This window comes from Plasmodium gallinaceum (genome assembly GCF_900005855.1).
Source record: "Plasmodium gallinaceum strain 8A genome assembly, contig: PGAL8A_v1_76, whole genome shotgun sequence".
In the NCBI taxonomy this organism is placed as follows: Eukaryota; Apicomplexa; class Aconoidasida; order Haemosporida; family Plasmodiidae; genus Plasmodium; species Plasmodium gallinaceum.
Window position 1 is genome coordinate 1,978,872 of NW_021628238.1, and position 23,089 is coordinate 2,001,960.

The window sequence follows — 23,089 nt, forward strand, 5'->3', positions numbered from 1 at the left end:
TTTTATATTCTTATGTATTTAAAATATAGAAAAGTAACTTATTAGAATACATCTATTTTTATTTTATAAACAAATTAATTCAGAAAAGTTAATGATTTCTTAAGAATTGTAACTTAAGGAACAATGGAAATTTTAAATGAAAAAATGAAAAAAAAAAAATAATTAGGTAGGTAAAATAAGTGAAATTTTTTTCTAATAAAATATTAAAAAAAAAACATGGAATATAAGATATATTAAAATTATTAAGTAGTAACTATTCCCAAACAAAATTAACTTTGAATATATAGAAAATCACATTTTGTTTTTATTATTATTACATGCTTACAATTTCACATATCTAGAAATTTTTTAATAATAATATGGAAAAAATTAATAAAAATATTTATAAAAAAAAGTTATTATTGAATATAAATATCATTTATATTATGTCTTTCAAATGGAAAAATTTGCAAAAAGTTTTTAGATAAAATAAAAAAAAAAAAAAATTAAGTGAATATAAAATGAAGTACAAGAAAAGCTTCTAAAAATAAAAAATTTTAATTATTTAATTTTAATATTTTAATTAATATTTTTTTTTACGTTTTAAATATTTATGCTAAAAAAATAATATATTCTCAAAAGTTAAGTGTGAATATTATAAAATTCATTATCCCAAGAAAAAAAAATTGCACAAATTTAAGTTTTAACTTTTGGTTTATATTGAAAAATAATTAGTTACAAAGGTAATTATACCGTAGTGATGAATGTATTTTTAAGTTAATATTAAAAATAATAAAAAAAAAAAGTTAAATACTAAAAAAAAAGGTGATGAAAAATTATTTTATGGATGTTGATTTTAATGAAAACCATTATGAAAATAACTATGTTTGAAGATAGTTAAATTTTTTTTGAAGTTCAAAAAAATATTCATTAATATTTATTGAAAAAAATAAAATATTTTTAATTCAAGAAATAAATTAGGGGATCAATATAATTATAAAATGAAAAAGAATGTTTATTTTCACATTACAGAAACTGATTGTAAAATGTAAGATATTTTGATGAAATAAAAATATATTTAAAAATTTTGAAGAAAAATAAAAAAATTGGTTTTATTATATAAAATAGCACCACTCATTAACAAAGACAAATATAATACATTTAATCCTTAAATTATGATGTGTACATTATTTAGCATATTTACAATATAAATTGATATAAGCCACAAAATAAATGATTTTTTTCTTTTTTTTAAGGAAATTTTCATCAATTCAATAAAATGAATATTAATAAATTTAATTCTAATACACCAGTAAAGGATGATAGAATAGGAAATGAATACAATCAATACAGAGTATACAATGTGGAGAGTGGACAAAATTACAATATCAGTGAACATATTCACAATAACGTAAACAATTTTTATAAGAATTTAGTTAATTTATATGATATTCATAATTCAGAAAATACTTCTAATAATACAAAAAGTTTAATAGATTTTAAGAAAAACGCGAATAAGGTAAAAAATATTGACAAGGTAAGTAAAACTCAAATTAATAGTAGTAATAATATATATAACATAAATAATATAGAAAAAGTAGATAATATATATAACATAAACCGCCGAAATAATAGTGAACATAATCAGAAAAGTTGCATTTCTGATATAGTTGCTAAAAATTTTAATAATGATAATTTACTAAATGATGGAGATGTTTTCAATTTTGTTAGTAATCAAAACATAAATGAATGTATTCAAAATGTACATAATAAATGCAAAAGTAAAAAAAAATTGGGGTATTTTAATTTCTCAAATAATATAGAGGAAAATAAAAAACATAATGAAGAAAATTACAATTCTATTAATGAAATGAAAACTTATAATAGTGAAAGAGGATATATTAATTCAAAATTAAACAGTAAAATTGATAATTTAAATGGTTCATATATTAATACTGGAGTTTCTGTTTTAAAAATAAAGAATACAAACAATGAATATATGAACAGTTCATATAAAAATGACATGTACGAAATAAAAGAAAATGGAGCTCGTATATCAAGGAATAATAGTGAAAATGAGAAATTATGTTTTGGAAAATTTTCTACTTTAAATGAAATTCAAAAGATGGACTATAATTCTGAAAAGGATAATTATAATTTTAAAAAACATAAAAATAGGTATGATAGTGGCAATATTATTGAAAATAACAACTTTGAATTAAAAGAAAGTGTAGAAAAATGCAGTAATATTAATTCCAATTATTATTATAAGGTACATTATAGTAAATCACAAGAATCGAGAAATATTATTGATGAATTAAAATATAAAATTAAAAATGGTACTTATATTAATAAGGGAAATGATGATTATGTATATTTTAATTCTATTAATAATAACTTCAAAGACGTTACAAATATTAAAATTACAGACAAAAAAAATAAAAATTTAACTGAAAGTTGTTTAAATAATGTTAATGAAAATTATAGGATTAATATTTTTAATGATACTATTGGTTGTAACAGTTTAACGTACGATCAAAAATTCACAGAAAATAAAAATGATAATTATTCATATTATTTTATAAAAAGTGAAAATATTGAAGAGAAAGAGGATAATAAATGTGAAGTGGAGAAAAATGTTGAAATAGAAAATAAAGAAAAAATAATTAATTGTGCAATTATTGAAAGTCATGAAAAAAAAAATATAACATATAAAAAAATGGAAGAAAAGGAGAATAATAGGATTGATATAAAAAACTGTGAAAATATAGTTAAAAAAGGAGAAATAATGTTGAAATTTGATGAAAAGGAGTTAAATGAAAACATAAATTCTTCAAATATTCTTCATTGCCTTGTCAGAAATAAAAAAAAAACTATTAAAGATAACAAAAGTTATATTTGCAATTATCAAGATAAAAATATGATTAAATATAACATAAATTTAATTAATGACAATAAAGACATAAGTAAAGTAATTGAAAAATTAAGTTATGATCATAAAAACACGTTCTTTAATTATCAAGATAAAAATATATCTGACAGCTATATAATCTATAATCGTCATAACACAAATAACATTAACACTATTATAAATAATGACTGCAAAAATATTAAGCAAGAAGATGAAAAAAAAATTGATTGTAATGAAAGTAAAATTTTTAAGAATCGTATGAAAAATAAGTGTGAATACGCAACAGATGGAAGTGAAGAAAAAAATCAATTAACTGGAGAAATATATTATGATAGTAAAAATATAATTGTAAAAGATAAAGAAAATTTACTAACTCTTAAAAATGAAAAAAATAAAAATAGCTGTTATGTGAATGGTTGCAATTTATTGAATATTTTAAAAAAAAATAACAGCGAAAATTTAAATTCCTCAAAATGCGAAAAAAAAAATTATCAAAAAGGTTCACTTGATTATTATGAAGATAGCTTCCAAAATTATTTTAGTCGAAACAAGATGATTTGCAAAAATGAAGAACCAACTATTCATATAAATGATACATATAAATGCAATTATGATAAAAAAAAAGAAAATGAGGAAAAAAAAGAATTTAAAAATATTATTCAAAAATTAAATGAATATAGTAAAAAAAATAACACAGAAAGCGAAACATTAAAAAAATCTAGGACATTTAGCGAAATGTCATCAAATAATATTTTAAAAGATTCCTTTATAAATAAAAAAATAAAGACAAATTTTCAAAACGAAAAAAGTTTTAATAATTCAAATAAATATATTTTAGAGTCAGTTAAAAATACTGTGAACAAGATGGATTTGATATTACCAAAAATACATGAAATAAAAACTGAGAATGAAATAATTGAAGAGAATAATTTATGCACTTTTAAAGAAAATATTTTTAATCAAGATAAATATAATACGACATATTTAAACAGGAGTAACAATAATATATTAACTGGCAATATTGCAAAAAAAAATTTTGAGGTAAAAAATGATAATTTTTTATGTGAAAAGTTTAATTTAAAATATAAGGGAGTTTCTAATTTTATAAAAGGACAACAAAATGAATTACACAAATTTTTAGAGATCTTTGATAAAAATCAAATTATGAACAAAAATAGAGAAAATGAAGTTGATGAATTTTTAGAAATTTATGATAAAATTAAAAAAGATGATAGAGACGAATTTTTAGAGATTTATGATAAAAATAAGGGTGTAAATAAAAATATGGAAAATAAAGATGAATTTTTAGAAATTTATAATGAAACTAAAAGTATAAATAAAAATAAGGAAAATGAATTAGACGAATTTTTAGAGATATATGATAAAAATAAAAATATAAATAAAGATCAGCAAAATGAATTACACAAATTTTTAGAGATATATGATAAAAATAAAAATATAAATAAAGATGAGCAAAATGAATTGGACGAATTTTTAGAAATATATGATAAAAATAAAAATAAGGAAAATGAATTAGACGAATTTTTAGAAATATATGATAAAAATAAAAATATAAATAAAAATCAGGAAAATGAATTACACAAATTTTTAGAGATATATGATAAAAATAAAAATATAAATAAAGATGAGCAAAATGAATTGGACGAATTTTTAGAAATATATGATAAAAATAAAAATATAAATAAAAATATGGAAAATGAATTAGACGAATTTTTAGAGATATATAATAAAACTATAAATATGAATAAAAATAAAGAAAATGACATTTTGAAAATTTATAGTACAAATAAGAACAATTTTACAAATAATTCTCTATTTATGTATACTTCAAGGAAAGAAGATAAAATAGATGATGAAATATCAAATGAAATGAAAAATGTTTTATCTAATAATAAAAGTAACTTATCTGCAAAAAATTTAAACGGAGGTAACTCACAAAATAATTCAGAATTTATCTATTCTTCAAGAGGAGAGGTTAGAATTTATGAAGAAAATTTAGAAGAAATGAAAAATAAGTTTTTTTATGATAAATGCAATTCATATACAAATAGTGCGAATTCGTATAAAGAAAATAAAATAGACAAATATTTAGAAACATATAGGAAAATTGAAAATATGGATAAAAATAAAGAAAATGAAACAGATGAATTTTTAGAAATTTATGATCAAATTAATAATGAAAAGAAAAATAAGATAATAAATAATTCATTGTTTATAAATGATTTAAGAAAAGAAGTTGAAATAAATAAAGAAAATTTAAATGAAATGAAAGATAAATTATTTGATGATAATGATTCATGTAGTCAAAGTATTAAAAAGAATAATGATATGTATAATTCTTTTACATATGCATCAGGAAAAGAAGTTAAAATAAATAAAGAAATTTTAAAAGAAATGAAAAATAAATTATTTGATGATAATGATTCATGTAGTCAAAGTATTAAAAAGAATAATGAAATATATAGTTCTTTTACATATGCTTCTGGAAAAGAAGTTAATATAAATAAAGAAATTTTAAAAGAAATGAAAAATAAATTATTTGATGATAATGATTCATATAGTCAAAGTATTAAAAAAAATAATGATATGTATAATTCTTTTACATATGCATCAGGAAAAGAAGTTAAAATAAATAAAGAAATTTTAAAAGAAATGAAAAATAAATTATTTGATGATAATGATTCATGTAGTCAAAGTATTAAAAAGAATAATGAAATGTATAGTTCTTTTACATATGCTTCAGGAAAAGAAGTTAATATAAATAAAGAAAATTTAAAAGAAATGAAATGTAAATTATTTGATAATGGGGTCAATTCATATACAAAAAATATGAAAAATTATAATATAAAAAACATACCAAAAGTTTCATATGTTTCAAAAAAGAAAGAAAAAATAGATGAAACATTTATAAAGGAGCAAGAAAAGGTAGTATGTTGTGACAAAAATTTAGATATAAAAAATGATACAAGTTATTCGGAAAAAAATTCTTTAAGTAAAAGTATGGTAGAAATATATGATAAACAAAATTTAAAAGAACAAGAATCATATGAATCAGAAGGATATGATGAGATTATGAAAAAAGAGGTAAATTTATTTAAAAATGAAAATTCCTCTATATTATTAGATAATAATTTTTCACCACATAACAAAAACAACATTAAATTAAGTAATGGTTTGAGAACTAAAAAAGATTTTATAAACCCAAGGCAAAGAAAAACAATTGATGGTTTGGAGGGGGAAAAAAAAAGTTATAATAATAAAAATAAAGAATTAAATCTAAATATTGATTTAAGAAATCATTTAAAATTAATAAAAAATATGTATATTAATTTGTCAAAAATCAAAAAGTTAAATAATGGGGGTTTAACAAATACTTTAATGTTTACAAATGAAAATAAAAATCCATCTAAATTTAATTGGTTTAACAATGATTATTTGTATTTTTTTAAAAGTAGAAAAAAAAGTGAATATTATATATCAGATATTAATGAGCTTTATGAGCTATTTATATTAATAACAAAAGAATTAAAAATCTTCTGTACATACGATTATTCTTGGTTTTCAAAAAAATATAAGTTAATAACTATGGCATTAATTCGTAAATATAAAAAGGAGCTAAGAAAAAAATATAAATATATAAAAAGAGAAACATTCAAAAACATTAAACAAGATTTTTATAATAACATAAGTTATGAAGAGTACTATAAGAATTTTATTCATGTATACTTAAAGGAAAATACATATTTAAAGAAAATACCAAATATAGGTGATACAGTTTTGAAAAACACCCAAGAGGAAATTATATGTGTTAATGATGAATTAGGAAAAAGCGAAAATAACATTTATGATACAGAAAAAATTAAATTTAAAGATGAATGCGTAAGCTTATATAATAACAAAAGAAAATTTTCAAATGAACCTCAAAAATATGATGAAATAATGTATGATAATAGCATAAATGATGTATGTAAATCTTCTGGTATATATGAATTTGATAAATACAAAGAAAATAAGTTAGAATATAAAAAAATGAAAAACTTTAATCATACAATGATGATAATTAAAAGTATTGATGAGATTGAGCCTCCTTCACCAATTGAATTTATATTTAAATTATTAAAAAGATATATTGAAGAAAAAAAAAATAAAAAGTGTATATTACAGTTAATGCAAGATAATATAATAACTTATAAAATACCGGTAAATTTAAGAGTTGAAAAAATTATTAAAAAACAGGATGAGTTTGTTATTATTTTAAGTGATAATTTTGATTATATATATTGTATGATAAAAGACTCATATTTAAAAAATTTATTAAATTCCAATAAAATTAAAGAAGGTAATATTTTAAAAATCAATTCATTTGATTTATACGATAAAGTGAAACAAGAGGATAAAAATATATACTTTAAAAATTCTCATTTTATGTTGTCTAGTAACAATCTAATTGATATTGACAGAAAGAATCAATTGAAAATTGGCATATCAAAATATAAAGCTAAAAAAATTAGACATATTCATGATTTTGGTAGCAATTGTTTTTTTATAGATGTAATAATTATTAGTAAAAGTGATTTTTCTTATGGTTTTTATGATCCATCTCGAAAAAAATTTTTTCTCTTAAATAGTAATGTTTATGAGAAAATAGTGTATAATTTAAAAAATGAAATTACGAAAATATTACATGATGAAAATTTTATAGAAAGTAGCAAATATGTAAAATTAAAAAATGATTTAAATATGTTTCTTGAGGCAACTCCATTTTGCACAATACAAGCTGTAGATTTTGCTTCTTCAGAAAAAATAAAAGAAACAAAATTTTTTGATGATAAAGTACAGCATATAATGAATTCTTTATGCCAAATTAAAATATTCAAAGTAAGAAAAAAAAAATTTATATATATGTATTATAAAAGAATTAAAGGGTATATATATAAACACATGTATATACAAATAATTTTTTTCTTTTTTAGATTGATAATGAGACATATGAGAATTTGAAAAAAGGATATAGAATTCAATTATTTAATGTTTTTGTACAAAAATCAAATAAAAATAATAAATTTAGTCAATGTTTCGATGAAAATCTTTTAGATGATTTTATTTATAATACATTTCAAAAGAGAATAAATAATGACTATATGAAAAGACCGCTAAATTATAATATGTTTCAATCATATTTTTTAAAAGAAAAAAATATTAAAACAAATAATAATGAATATTTTAATGAATATGATAATTATATAAAATGCTTTAATAGTTCTTTTTTAACAAGGAAATATTACACACCTATTGTGTTTCAAGCCACTCACTCAACGTATATAAATTTAAATACAAATTATAAAAGTAAATTATTTGAAGAACTTCAAAGTGTATTAAATATAGAAAATAATATAGAAATAAAGGAGAATAGTAGTATATGTGAAGTTAAAGAAATAAAGAGTATTTATCCATCTTTTATTTATACAAATATTTATAAAATACCAGTTTTATCAAACATACATTTTAATATCTTCAAAAATAGCTTAAAATTAAATGGGAATACAAACAATTTGTATTTTGATTTAATTCAAGGAAATATTTATAATATTTCTGGTTTAATTATTCATTATACGGATATTGAAATAAAAGTAAAAAAAAAAAAAAAAAAAATAAAATAAATTAATATAATACAAGAATATTAAGTTTTTTGTTCTTTTTATAAAAAATTTAAAATAAAAAATACAATAATTATTTTAATAATTTAAGTGAATTGTTTATTCATTTACATTAATAATGTTGCTGGAATCTTTTTTATTTTTAATGTTAATTATATTTTAATAATTTTTTTTTATTATATTTGTACTGATCTTTTAACACATTTGCTTTTTAATATTGATTACATTTTACATATTCATTTAATTTTTTTATGCTACCTTAATTAGTGAATTTTTTTTTATTATATTAATTTTTTTATATATTTTTTAGGAAGTAATAGATCATAAATCCAATGAAGATAACAAAAAAATTTTATATTATAAAATTTTTTTATTAACATCAAACGGGAATTTATGTTGTATAAATATTTCTATGATATTTCCAGATTTTCTAGCTTCAATTTATAAGAAGGATTATGAATATAAAGAAAGAGAAATTCTTAAAAAAATGATTCACATAGAATATGAAGAGATAAAAGAAAAAAAAGACAGTACATTTAAAGAACTTAAAGTAATTGATAATAATCAGTTGAATACTAATAAGAGTGATTATAATAACAATAATCAATTATTTAATTATTTATATAAATGTGAGAAAAAAAATTATGAAAGATATAATAATAAAAATTGTGTTTCTTCAAAAGATTTAGATATTTTCATATTTTTCAAAAATTTGGAATTTATTAATTATGATGAAAAGTATGATATATTTAACTTTAGATCTTATTATCATCCAGTAATTAAATTCATTTATATTTTAATATATTTTTATAATTTATTTCTATTCAAACATATTTTAATATTTTATGGCATTAGTGTGTATATGAAATATATATTTTGTGAAAAAATTAATATGCATTCTACATATATATATATATATATATATATATATATATATATATATATATAAAATAAATAAATATATATATATAATTATAGTTAATACAAAATATAATAAAAATTATATACATGTAATATATAAAATTACCATAATTATTTTATACACTTTTTTTTATATATATTTATTTTTTTTTTATTTTCAGTATTTTGATTTTTTAAAGCTCTATTCATATGAATTTGAAAAAATAAAAACGAATATAATAGAATTAATAAACGAAAATTATATTACATATGAAAAAAATAAATTTGTAATAAAATTACAGGAAAATTATAAAATAAAAATTCAGAAAAATAAATTATCCTCTTTACATTTTTTATATATACTAATTTATTCAAAATGCAAATCGATGGAATTAACTGGAGTTTGCTTAAAAAATAATTATTTATCTAATTTTTTAAAGGACATTTGGAGTATATTTGTTAAATAATTCTTATTATAGAAAATATATATATTTTTTTTTTTTTTTTTTTTTTTTGTATTATATTTTTTTGTATTTCATTCTTTTTTTTTTTTATTATAGCAAATTATTTTTCTAATTGTTTGAGTATATTTCAACGTTTTAACTATTAAAATTTTATAATTTAAAAAATTATAAATAATTAAAATTATAAGTAGTTACAAATTGTAATAAAATTGCAATAAATATTTTAAGGAAATAGAATATATTTTATTAAATTTATTTTATAGATATGTATTAAAATAAATATGTGTCAAGAAACTTGTGATATTTTTATTTATATTTTTTGTATATATCTTTAAATGAGTATAACTATTTTTATTTTAAATTTTAAATATAAAAAAAAAAAAAAAAATAGAAAAGAAAAAATATGTTAAAATAGTTTAATTATTTGTTAATTGTTAATATTAAAATGTTACGTTGATTAGTATTACTATAAAAAGAAAAATGTTGATAAAAATAATTCATTTAAAATTAATTTTAAATGAAAAAAGAAAAGAAATTTATTCAATAATTTTTTATTTAGAAGTTTGGGAATAATAATAATATTTTTGTCTTATTTTTGTATGGAAAATAAGAATAAATATAAGGACAAATTTACATAAAAGTTTTATAGGTAAATTTTAAAGTTTCTTATTTTAATAAGGAATAACTTAAAATAATTCGCATATATTATGAATGTTGAAAGATGTAATTTAAAAAGTCATGTCATAATTAAATTGATATTTTTAACATATTTTTTTCTTAAACAAAAATAAAAAAGAAAAAAAAAACTTTTTAGATATATTTATTATATTTTTTTTTTAATAACATAGATAATATATTTAAAGCTAGACATATGACGATAATAAAATATGTTTATAGAAAGATTAAAATTAGTACATATATAAAAATTATAATATAATAATATGTGTAATATAAAAAATAAAAAACTTAATATGATAATCCATTTAAAAAAAAATTATTTGAGAAATATATATATTTAATTTGTTTATTTATATATGTGTTGTTAAAAGATATGGATTATTCATGTACATTTTGTTATTATGATTATTATTTAAAACTTAAATGATTATCTGTTTATTTATAGATATCTGTTTGAAAATATCATAAATAATAATTTATAATTAAAAATGAGAAAACATAATAACAAATATATTATAAAGGCATGAGTATACTTTTTAATTATTTTTCATGAATGCATTTTTGTTTTATTTGTTTCGTAAAAATTGTTGCAATAACATAGTTTCAAATTATTTTATGTCATTCTTATCTAAATTTTTATTGCTATTCGTATATTTAAAAAGTATATGTTTATAAAATACAAATTGTAAATATAAAATTATGCTAAAGAAAAATCTCCATATTTATAGAATATATTAATTACAAATTTAATATAAATCAAAATATCTCTATTAAGATATTCTAATGTACTAAAATAAAATACGATATTAAATCTTCTTAATCAACGATTTGAGTTTTCTCATCATAACTATATGTTAAGATATCAAAATTATTTTTGTTGATTTTAGTTAAATAAAACAATCGATATGTATAATATGAATATATGAACGCAGAATCATAGCTATCACACAACTTTGTGATAATTTTCAGAAATATATGAATAGATGTTTCTGTATTATTCTGAAATGATGTTCATGATGATGTATAAAAATATTTTTATCATATAATATATAACAGGTTTGAGTTTTATAAATTTTAAATATATTTTTATTTTTGTCATTTATATACAAAAAAAAAAAAAAAAAAATATAATACATAAATGAACGTATAAGAAAATAAAAGCGCTTTTCATCTTTTATTAAAATATTTTTATGTGTTTATAACTTCATTTATACTTTATTTGATGTGATTTACTAATTTATTTATATTATTTGGAAAAATTAAGCAACCATATAATATTCTTTGAGTAAAATAATTTTGAAATATTGTAAAATGGAATATATTTTCTTATATATTTATATTTTTTTGTGTATTTTTTTCTCTTCAATATATTTTTCTTTTTAAATTTAAATTTTTATAAAATGAAATATATTACAGTTAGTAATGTTTGCGAAATAAAAATTTACAACAATATAAATAGTATGTATTATTTCTTTTTCTTGGGTATATCTTTTTTATATGAACAAAAAATATATAATAATAAAAAGAAAATATAAATATCTTTTCAAAATTAAAAAAGAAAAAAATATAATATAAAAATGATAAGTAAAATTTATCTAAAAATGTGAGATAATAAATGAATACAAAAATACATATATATACACACATATATATGTATATATAGATTTAAAACATTACCTACAATATTTGTAAATATTCAAAAATATATATTTATATGAAAAATATGAGATTATATATATATATATATATACAATATTAAAAAATGGTAGCTTTATCTAATTGATTATTTAATATATTACTATTATTTAATATGCAATAATAATAAATCAAATAGATATAAAAAAAACATAATAAAAAAATTACATATAAAAAAAAAAAAAAAAAAAATTAAAAACAATAAAATATGAATTTAAAGTGATTTTACGATATTCACAACCTTAATATCGAATGTTGACCAAATAAATGAGAAAGGTAAATAACAACATCGCTTTTTTGAACATTTTTTTTTTTTTTTTATCATTTTTTATGTTAAAAATAATGATGCACATAAAAATATGGTGTTAAAAATGCATTTATTGGTTAAAGGAGCTTATTTCATAATATATTCTTTTTAATATGATATATATATTATTTAAATTTTTTTGTTTTTTCTATTTATTTATTTTTTTTTTTATTAAAACATATAAATTCACATTTTTTATGAATTTAAAAAGAACAATAACATTTTAAAAAACATAAACAGCGACTAAATATTAAATCTGAATTTCAAATATTTAACAAATAAAAATATGGAATGAAAAATAATCAAGGATTGAAATTTTTAAATAATTTAATATTTTATTTTTATACAATATATATAAAAAATTAAAAAGAAAAAGATAGTCAATTTTCATCCATATCAGAAAGTTCAATATCACTACAAATATCGTTATCATTATTATCATTTTTTTCATTTTTAAATTTTCTTACTTGCCAATTCCATGATTCAATTCCTTCACCTGCTCTTTTATTTTTTAGACATATATAATCTTTATCTTCATGCAATTTTGCTAATTCACTATAAGTAAATGATTTATCTTCATATTCTTCTACAGTCATTTTGTTTGTAACTAAAACAACGTTTTCCTTTTCTGAATTATCTTTTTCTTGCTTCATAGTCATAAGACCATACATTATATGTAAAATAAATGTGGCTGTGAAAAAAGTTATAATCAATATAATAAATAAAATAGAAAATTCTGTATTTAGTTGTTTTAATGCTTCCATATAAGGTTTCATTAAATCAGATTTAGTTGTTATATTATCCAAAAAGTAATTAATTTTCTTATTCTAAAAAAAAATATATATATATATATATATAAATTATGATATTACATATATTGAATAAAACTTCATATAAACAAAAATTGTTAACTTATATACTAAATATTAATGTACAAAAAATTTCTCTTTTTAATTCTCACAGTTAAAGTAACAGTCTTCATTAAATTTTTGAAAATTGGTATTCTTTTTATTAAACCAACAAATTTCAGTTTTAATATGGTAATATTTTTTATAATTACATGATCTTCATTTAGATATAAGTGTAAAATTATAACTAAAGAAATATAAATAAAATATAATATATATTTTTATAAAAAAAAAAAAATAAAAAAAACATTAACTTCTTTTTATTTTTTTTTTTTCCAAATTATTAATAGTTAAAGAAGTATTAAAATATATTAATATATACATATATGTTTTTCTTTATATTTACCTATTGCTATTATTATGTATAAAATAGCTAAGACATTTGAAAAAATATTCTTCTCATTTTGTTCTTCATTAGAATTTTCTGAATGAAATTCGTCCTTAACATTAGAATCATATGTTTCATATATTTGTGGAATATTTGAATAAGAATTTTCTGTTTTTCTATTAGAACTTGATATATTTTTTTTCCTATTACATTTAAAATTATCTTTTTTTGATTTTTCATTCCCTTTTTCATTAGCTTTTTTGCTTGATATATTGACGCTTTGGTTACTGTCAATGGAATCATTATTGGATACTAAATCATCACTGAAATTTTCAATAGTTTCCATTAGTTCGACTTCTGTTGTATTTCCTTTAATTTTATAATTTTCATTAAATAATGTTTCATTTAATTCATTTACATNNNNTTGATTTTTTAACGACATTTTTTTTACAAAAAAAAAAGGTAAAAAAATAATATGAAAAAAAAAAAAAATTAAAAAGAAAAATTCCCCAATTTATGGAAAAATATTAAAATGACATTAAATTTATTTTTATATATTTTCAAAAAACATTTGTATTAATTATATATTTAAAAAAAAATGTTCTTCAAAATATATTTTTTTTAACATTTCTACTTAAATAAAAACATTACTATGTATCATTTATTATTTCTTTACTTTTTTTCCTTTTTTTTGGGAACATATTAAAAAATAAAAAAGTATATATATATCAAATTTTAAAAGAAAAATATAATTCTTAAAAAATTTTTAATAATTTTTTATAGTTTTATATGTTGTGCTATTTATTTTTAATAATTTTTTTTTTTTAAGTATATATATATATATATATATATATATATATTATATACACAAAAATTAAAATTACTATTTTTTTTTTTTTTTTTTCTTTATATAAAAATTACGAAAAAAAAAATATTAATCTTTGTAAATTATTCATATATATATATAAAAAAAAAAAACATATAAATATATACGAATTTATATAAATATATTCCCACTTAATAATCTAAATCAAAATTTTTAATTTTTAAGAAAAACAAAACATATTTAATAAATAAAATGTATATAATATGTTATAATCACTACTTTTTTTTTTTGTTCTAATTAGTATTTGCCGCGGTGATATTTCTAATCGTCATAATAAATAAATTAGAATTGTAAATTTTTTTTTGAAAATTATTCATTTATGTTTCTATTAATACAATATAAACTAAGATTTTCTATGTGCGTAAAGAAAATAAAAAAAAAAATATTAAAAGAAAAATTAAAAAAGAAATATGTAATTAAGAAAAAAAAAAAAAAAAGAATATTTTTTGATATGTTTTAAAAATATAAATATATTAAGGAAGACTATTCAATTAAGTGAAAGTAATTTTTAGTAAAAATGCTTGCATGAAACACTATTTGTATATGTTATGATAAAATATATATGAAGAATTAAATATTGAATAAATCATATATGACTATGATTATTGTATTGTGAATATAAGAAAAGGAGAATAATCTATTCTATTTTTTAAGATTCCTTTAAAAATATTTATGTCTGAAATAAATCATTTCATTATTCTTTTAACTTAGAATAAAAAAAAGGAATTTCTTGCGCATATTTATTTTGTTTTGAAAAGATTAAAAAATGATAAAAAAATAAATACTCCTTTTAATATTATGTACTGTTCATATTTTATTATTTCATATAAGTTATTTAATTTTAGAAGATATTTATATGAGTTTTTGTTTTTATTTTATTTTTTTTTTTTTAATATGTGTGTGCATGCGTGCAAATTATATAATTCAATGTATTTTGTTATATTCAAAAAGGAAATCAAGTTTATGAAAAAAAGAAAATTAAAGTAGCTTATGTCGAGATAAAATTTATTTATTTTAAAAGAAGAAAAAATGTATATATATATAAATGGAAATAATTTGTAGACAAAAATTAAGTCCATACATACGTTTTTTTATATAAAAGAAGAGAATTTTAAAGTGTATTTTGAAAAAAAAGTATTTTAAATTACAAGAGTTTTTTCGTATTTTGTTTTTTTTTATAAAGTTTAATATAATGAAGTAAAATCATATGAAGTTATTTATAAAAACTTTTATTTTTGTATATTATATATATATATATATGTTATCAAATATTTTGTTTTGTATATGTTTGATTCATAAGGGGTTACAATTTTTTTTGTTTTCGTTATCATCTACAACTGTTTTTTTCTCTTTGAACAACACAAAAAAAAAAAAAAAAAAAAAAAAAAAAANNNTTTTTTTTTTTTTTTTTTTTTTTTTTTTTTTTTTTTAAAAAAAAAAAAAAAAAAAAAAAAAAAAAACACATTTAATAATCTATTTTAAAGAAATATTATGTTTTCAAGAATTATGAAACAAATGTATAATAAGTATTTTTTTTTTAAAAAGAAAAATATTCTATGAAATATTAGAGAAAATTATTTTAAATATTCTTTTAATATATATAAATGAATTCTATATGTCTTCAATTTAATTTTTGTATATCTGTAAAAATTTTTCTTTTTAGATATAAAAAAAAAATTATTTCAAAAATACAAAACATATTAGACGAATTATTCTTAATTATAAAAAATTTAAAGTATTCTACTTTTTTTTTTTAATCTGATAACTTTTGCAATATATGGGGTAATTAAAATTGTAATAACTATTCTTAAAGGTTCTGATATTTTTGAAGCTATATATGCAAATAATAATTCTCCCCACAACGAATCTATTTTTTTATGTAAATCTTCATCAATATATTTGTTTAAATGTATTTTTTCTGACACATATTTTAAATCAGATAAAGATATATATTTATAATGGACACAAAAATAAGAACAACAAAAAGTTATTAAAAATATAATAAAGTAAGTTGTTAGGCCAACATAGCCGTATTTTTTAAAAAATTTTTTAATACTTGATTGGGCTATTTTAGAATTTTTGATAAACTTCTCTTGTAATTCAAATAATTTTTGTTTTCTTAATTTATATTTTTTTTTTTCTTCGTAATATATATCCATTAATGATTTATTATTATTTCTTTTTAAGAAGGTGAAAATTTTAGTTTTTGTGTTAATTATTGCTTTTCTATATATATGTTCATTGAAATTAATTTTTAGGTTTCCTTTTTTTATTTGATATTTTATTAAAATAGAATTTATCTTATTTTTTTCTATTTTTATTCTTTTCATTAATATTTTATAACTATGCCTACTTTTCAAACCATTTAAGGATTCTTTAATTTTTTTTGTCAATAACAAAGAATGCATATTTTTTAAATAATTTCTTTTAAAAAGTTTATTTCTTTTAGATTTTCCATTTTTATCGTAAGGAATATTCTCATTTTTTTTTAAATATTTAATATCATAATTCATTTTTTTTTTTTCTATATTCATATTATTGTTACCATTGTCATCTACATTGTTTTTTTTCATTTCTTCTTTTCCTTTTAAATTAGAAAATAAATTTGTATCACTATGTTCATTATTGGAAAGAGAATTAAAATTTACACATTTTTGCAGAATTTTTTTTTTATTATATATGGTACAGTTATCTATAATTTTACATGTGGCATTGATATGATTTACATTTAGGTTAAAAAAAGTTTTCTTAGGTCCTATACAAATTTTGTTAGACGGACATATAAATTTACGATAATATTTTTCATGATTTTTTAATGTACTAAAATAGTTCAAATTGGTTTTTATTAAAATTCTTTTATTATTTTCTTTAATTATTCCACCACAAGAAAAAATTCTCAGATTAATCATGATTCTTGTATCATATACATATGCATATAATTCTCTTTTTATAGTTTTTTAATTATTTTGATAAGGTTATAGAATATATATTTTGCAGAAAAATCAAAATGTTAAATTGAAACAAAATTCAAATAACTTATAACTGCTTTTTTTTTTTTTTTTTTTTTTTTTTGTAGCTATATATTATAATTGTATTTTTATACAGAAAAAATGTGACTGTAAATATTTCTTTTTAAATTTTTATTTATTTTCATTATCACGTGAAGAAAAAAAGAAAAAAAAAATTAAATTTTAAAAATAAACATTTAAATAAAAATTTTTCTTCTTACAAAAAAAATTTGTTGTTTACATTCATCTTATATTATCTATAATTATTTTTACGTTTTCTCAATGTTTAACTACAATTTTGTAAGTTTTCATATTTTATTTTTTAATAACTTTAAAGATGAATTATAAAAGAGGAACAGTTGAATTTAAAAAAATCTTTTAGTTAAATTTAAACATGATGCTTAACGACAATAAAATATATGAATAAAAAAAATTATAAGATATAATACAAAGAAATAAAAAAATTATAGCAGTAGATAAATCCTAAAAAAACAAAAGTTAAAATATATTTTTTTTTTATATTTTAATTCCTTAAAATTCAGATTTAAAATAAGAGGAATATATATTTCTTATTAAATTCAAAAAATAATGGTGCGAGTGAGCTTCTAAAGTGAAGCTTAACATTTTAGAAAAAGTGAAAGAATAGTTTAAGAAATAATAATGAATTCATAAACTACTGTTGTTTATATTAAAAATAATAATATATTTTAGCTTTGTTAAAAAAAAAATAAGATACTATATAATATATAACTATTAATTAAAACAAGTAAAAATAAAAAATTAGATAAATTTAAATGAAAGAAAAATAATAAAAAAAATTAACAGAAAAGTATATATTCCACACTTTTTTAATTACAAAAAAATATAAATAAAAATAAAACGTTATAAACGAAATAAATCAAAAAAAAAAAAAGTGATAAAACTCATTTTAAATGAAAGTTAGAAATTATATCAATTTCATCGTTTATACACTTTATTCTTTATTAAAGATATACATATATATATAATATTTTACAATAAAAAAATCATTAATACTCAAGCAATGATTTGTGCTCACAAAAAAAAAAAAAAAAAAAAAAAAAATTATAAAAAAAATTGTAAGAACAGTAATACGCGCGAAAAAAATAATACACAAAAAATTTAAATATAGCAATAATAATAACACTAAATTAAAAGAATTCATAATAAATACGTAAAAAAAGAATTGGAAAAATAATGTTGATATATATATATAATTACTGTTATAAATATATCAACATTTATAATAAACATACTATTGAGAAAATTAAAAGTTATTCAAAAAAAAAAAAAAAAAGATTATTCATGTATATTATTAAGCCAATCAACTAAAATGTTAGCTGTCTCTTTTGTATTTGGTTCAACCGGTAAGGTATGACAACCATATTTTAAAATATAAATAGTTAAATTTTTAAATTTTTCTTCATCTGATGAAAAATCATTTTTACTTTTTGTATTTTTTTTTAATTTAATGTGTTTATAAAAACCATGATCAAAAGAGTTCCATATTTCCATTTTATTTTTTACGGGAAGGGAATATTTTTCATCATAATTATACATAATATCTGAGTAATTAAGGGTTTTTCTCGACATAAGTTGTAAGTCTGTTTTTTTTGATATTTCTGTTAAATCATCATATGTAAGTTTTTTTTCTTTTTCTATTTCTTCATTGAAATTTATATTTGCATAAATTTTATTATCAGATTCCCAATTATTTGTTAAATAGTCACTGATTATTTCATGATTATAATTAATTTCATTTTCCGTTTTGTCATATATTTTACTAATATCATTATTTTCATTACTACAATTATTATTAATTCTTATATTACTAATATCTTCATTTTTTTCAATATTTGAAGTTACTTCATCATCATTATAAATTTTTTTGTTATTCATTTCATCTTCTTTTTCTTCCTTAGTATTAAAGCTTCTTTCTTGACTATATTTAATATTTTCTTTTATATTCTCTTTTAATTTTTCTCCCTTTTTTTTACATAAACGTACCATTTTTTTCATAAAGTTAATAGTACCTGATGGATCAACAATACAGTCATATTTCGACTGAATGATAATAATATCAACATCACTTTCTTCTACATATTTTAGAATACTATAATCTAAGCAGTTATCAGCTGCACTTACACATTCAGCTGCAATTTTTATTTTTAATGGACCACAGTAATGTAATGGATCTATTTGAGAATCATATTTTAACCATGGATACAAAGCATTGCTTTCTTTTACATTAACTTTTAAGCGTGGAAAGAAATATTTAAGGAATTTAGAAGCTGAAAATAAAAGTCTATTGGTAATTTTACTCTTTTGTTTTCCCAAACATATCATGGGAGATATAAGTACTAATGTTTTTATATAATTTTTCCATTCTTTATTTAACTTAAATATAGTTTCTAATGTTCTTAAAGCTATGCAACCACCCATTGATAATCCCATAATTATGATTGGTTTTAATTCATTTTTTTCTTTCCATTCATTTATTAAAATTTCTAAGGCCTGAATTGCATCAATAATAAAATTATCAAAATCATCTACATAACATCTTTGATTTTGCCATCCTTCTGATAAACCATGAGATTGATTATCAATACCAAAAAACGAAAAATTATTTTGATTTAATTTTTCTATCCAACTATTTTTATAAGATATGCTTCTATTTCCACAATTACAGTATTCGCATATACCACACATAGAACAATAGTACACATTAGAATCATAAGGTTTTCCTGTTTCATTTTTATCTACTAATAATACATTATCATCATCTACAACTTTATTCGTGGGAAATTCATTGCATGAACTTTCACTTGTTATTCTGTCGTTTAGTGTATGTGTATCTTCTATAAAACTTGATACACAAGAAGAACATGATAAAAACATTGTTAACTTTTTTTCTAAATTCCTTTTATTAATTACTTCAGATGAACTACAAAAGGAGGTATCCGAATTATTAGGTTCACCATCTAATGAATTAGTTTCACATATACTTTTTGTTTCCTTTTTTGAACCTTTTTTCTTCATTTTATAAATAGAAAAACCAAATCCTTCAGCACTTGAATATCGAAAATTTTTTTTTTTATCTTTTGATAAGCTTTGTGCTTCTAAAATAGAGGAATCTTTTTTGTTTTCTGAATTGCTATCATAACTAAATTTTTTAGTTTGAACATTTTCCTCTGTATTTTCATTAGCACAATCGTTAAAAAAATTACTATTTAATTTATTTTTTTCTTTCTCTTCCTTTTTTTTTTTTTTCCTATTATTTATATAATTTTTAAGGGAGTAACTTGTGTTATTAGATGATATAGAACTTTGCATTTTTTCTTTTGATTCTTTTTTTTTAAAAAAGTTAGATTTATTACAGAATATACTTATATCCTTTTCTTTAGGATCCACTACATTATTCACATCTATTTTGTTATTATTAGAAATATAATTATTTTCATTCATTTCTAGTTCAACATCATTTTTTTTTTCATCAGATTTTCCGTTATTGTATTTTATTTCATTTTGCTCGTTATCTTCATTCCAATTTAGATTATTATTTGAAATATTACTTCTAGTACTTTCATAATTTATATTTACAGTGTAAAAATCATTTTTTTCATAAGTGTTATCTGGGGATGTTTTAATAGAATCATTACTTTTTTTTGTATTCTGATTAGTGTTATTTTCATATTTACAATTATTACATATTTCATTTATACAATTAATTTCTTCACTATTTATATTTTTATTTATTATTTTATCTTTTAATAATTCTTCTTCAAAAACATTTTCATTTTCTTTTTTCTCATTTCCATTTTCATTTTTCTCATTTTCATTTTTTTCATTTTCATTTTTTTCATTTTCATTTTTTTCATTTTCATTTTTTTCATTTTCATTTTCATTTTCTTTATTCTTTTTTTCTTTTTTTTCATTTATTTTTTCGTCAACCCATTTAGGTCTACCTAAAAAATTTAGATATTCATTTCTTAAATGAGAGGTTATTCCATGTAAGGCAAAAATGTAAGCTTTGGGATTTTTTGCTTTCCAAGCATATCTAGCTATTTTTAAATTGTCCTTATTAATAAAAAAGTTTATTTCTGGATTTCCATCATCATATTTTAAATAATTATCTTCTATATGTCTTTCTTCATTATTTCTGTTTTTTGATTCTTCTTTTGAGTTTTTTATTGTTTCATCATCTTCTTTACTAAGGCTACACTCTAAGTTTAATTTGTCATTCACGTTTAAAGAATCACAATTAATTAATTTTTTATTATGTTCATTCTGATAATTTGAATTATTTTCAATTATTATTTCCTCATTTGAGTTTATTTCATTTTCATTTTTTATTAAATTCATTAATTCATCTGATTTTTTCATTAATTCTCCATTATAATTATTTTCACACACATCCTTTAGATTTTTTTTACATTCTATCTTAGATTCATATAACATTATTTAAAAAAAATTATATATATATAAATGTGTGTATATCTTTTTTGAGAAAAAAAAAGACAAACATATACTAAAAAAGAAAAAAAAAAAATGTAATATTAAAATAAAAAAATTTATTCACTTTAATATAATTTGAATAAATCTTTTTAATTTTATAAACAAAAAATTACTATAAAAAAAAACTTCGTAATTTTACATACTTTCGAATGTAAAAAATAATCTTTAATACACTTCATATAAGCAATGAAAAAATGAGATTATATGTTACATTTATACATTCAATCGCTTATATGGTAATAAAGAAAGGATTTATATGGAAGTTATAAAGTCATACTTTAACATAAGAAGATATAAATATTGTATAAAAATTAAAATGATAAATTTATAGAAATTAAAAAATTAGCTGAGCCACATAAAAATAAAATTTTAAAAGAACTTAAAAAATCGTGCAAAAAAAAAAAAAAAAAAAAATAAATGGAAGTTAGGTAAAAAAGGCTCAGAAAAAAAAAAAATATTTTTAAGGGGATTAAAAAATTTTAAAATAATAAAAATAAATATATATAAATATATATATATAACGGGATATGGAAATAGTGAAGTAACATATGTATTATAAAGTAGAAAAATAATAAAGTAAAATGCCGTATTCGCTAGTATGTATATATTTTTATATATTAAAATTTTTTATTCCATTAATATTTTACTACTGTTTATTTAAAAACTTGTATTATTATGTTTTTTTTTTATTATTTCAATTGATACTAAGCTTAATTCTACTTTTATTTTATTTTGTTATATTCTATTTATGTATACAATAATTTATTATACTGAATTTATTTTTATGTATTATATTTTTAATTGATAAAAAAGA

General features: G+C 17.6%; 4 protein-coding genes across 4 annotated transcripts; 1 reads left to right on the forward strand and 3 right to left on the reverse strand.

Annotated features, from left to right (window-relative positions):
* Positions 1–1,258: 1,258 nt before the first annotated feature.
* Positions 1,259–9,935, forward strand: PGAL8A_00240500 (conserved Plasmodium protein, unknown function; the record flags this gene model as incomplete). The annotated part of the gene is made up of 4 exons (XM_028671139.1): positions 1,259–7,789; positions 7,885–8,541; positions 8,879–9,343; positions 9,651–9,935. The coding sequence occupies 4 exons, from the start codon at positions 1,259–1,261 to the stop codon at positions 9,933–9,935; spliced, it is 7,938 nt and encodes a 2,645-aa protein (XP_028527821.1).
* Positions 9,936–12,992: 3,057 nt separating this feature from the next.
* Positions 12,993–14,290, reverse strand: PGAL8A_00240600 (conserved Plasmodium protein, unknown function; the record flags this gene model as incomplete). The annotated part of the gene is made up of 3 exons (XM_028671140.1): positions 12,993–13,439; positions 13,574–13,707; positions 13,867–14,290. The coding sequence occupies 3 exons, from the start codon at positions 14,288–14,290 to the stop codon at positions 12,993–12,995; spliced, it is 1,005 nt and encodes a 334-aa protein (XP_028527822.1).
* Positions 14,291–16,464: 2,174 nt separating this feature from the next.
* Positions 16,465–17,643, reverse strand: PGAL8A_00240700 (conserved Plasmodium protein, unknown function; the record flags this gene model as incomplete). Its single annotated transcript, XM_028671141.1, has 1 exon — positions 16,465–17,643. The coding sequence occupies one exon, from the start codon at positions 17,641–17,643 to the stop codon at positions 16,465–16,467; it is 1,179 nt and encodes a 392-aa protein (XP_028527823.1).
* Positions 17,644–19,059: 1,416 nt separating this feature from the next.
* Positions 19,060–22,218, reverse strand: PGAL8A_00240800 (alpha/beta-hydrolase, putative; the record flags this gene model as incomplete). The annotated part of the gene is made up of 1 exon (XM_028671142.1): positions 19,060–22,218. The coding sequence occupies one exon, from the start codon at positions 22,216–22,218 to the stop codon at positions 19,060–19,062; it is 3,159 nt and encodes a 1,052-aa protein (XP_028527824.1).
* Between the last annotated feature and the right edge of the window lie 871 nt (positions 22,219–23,089).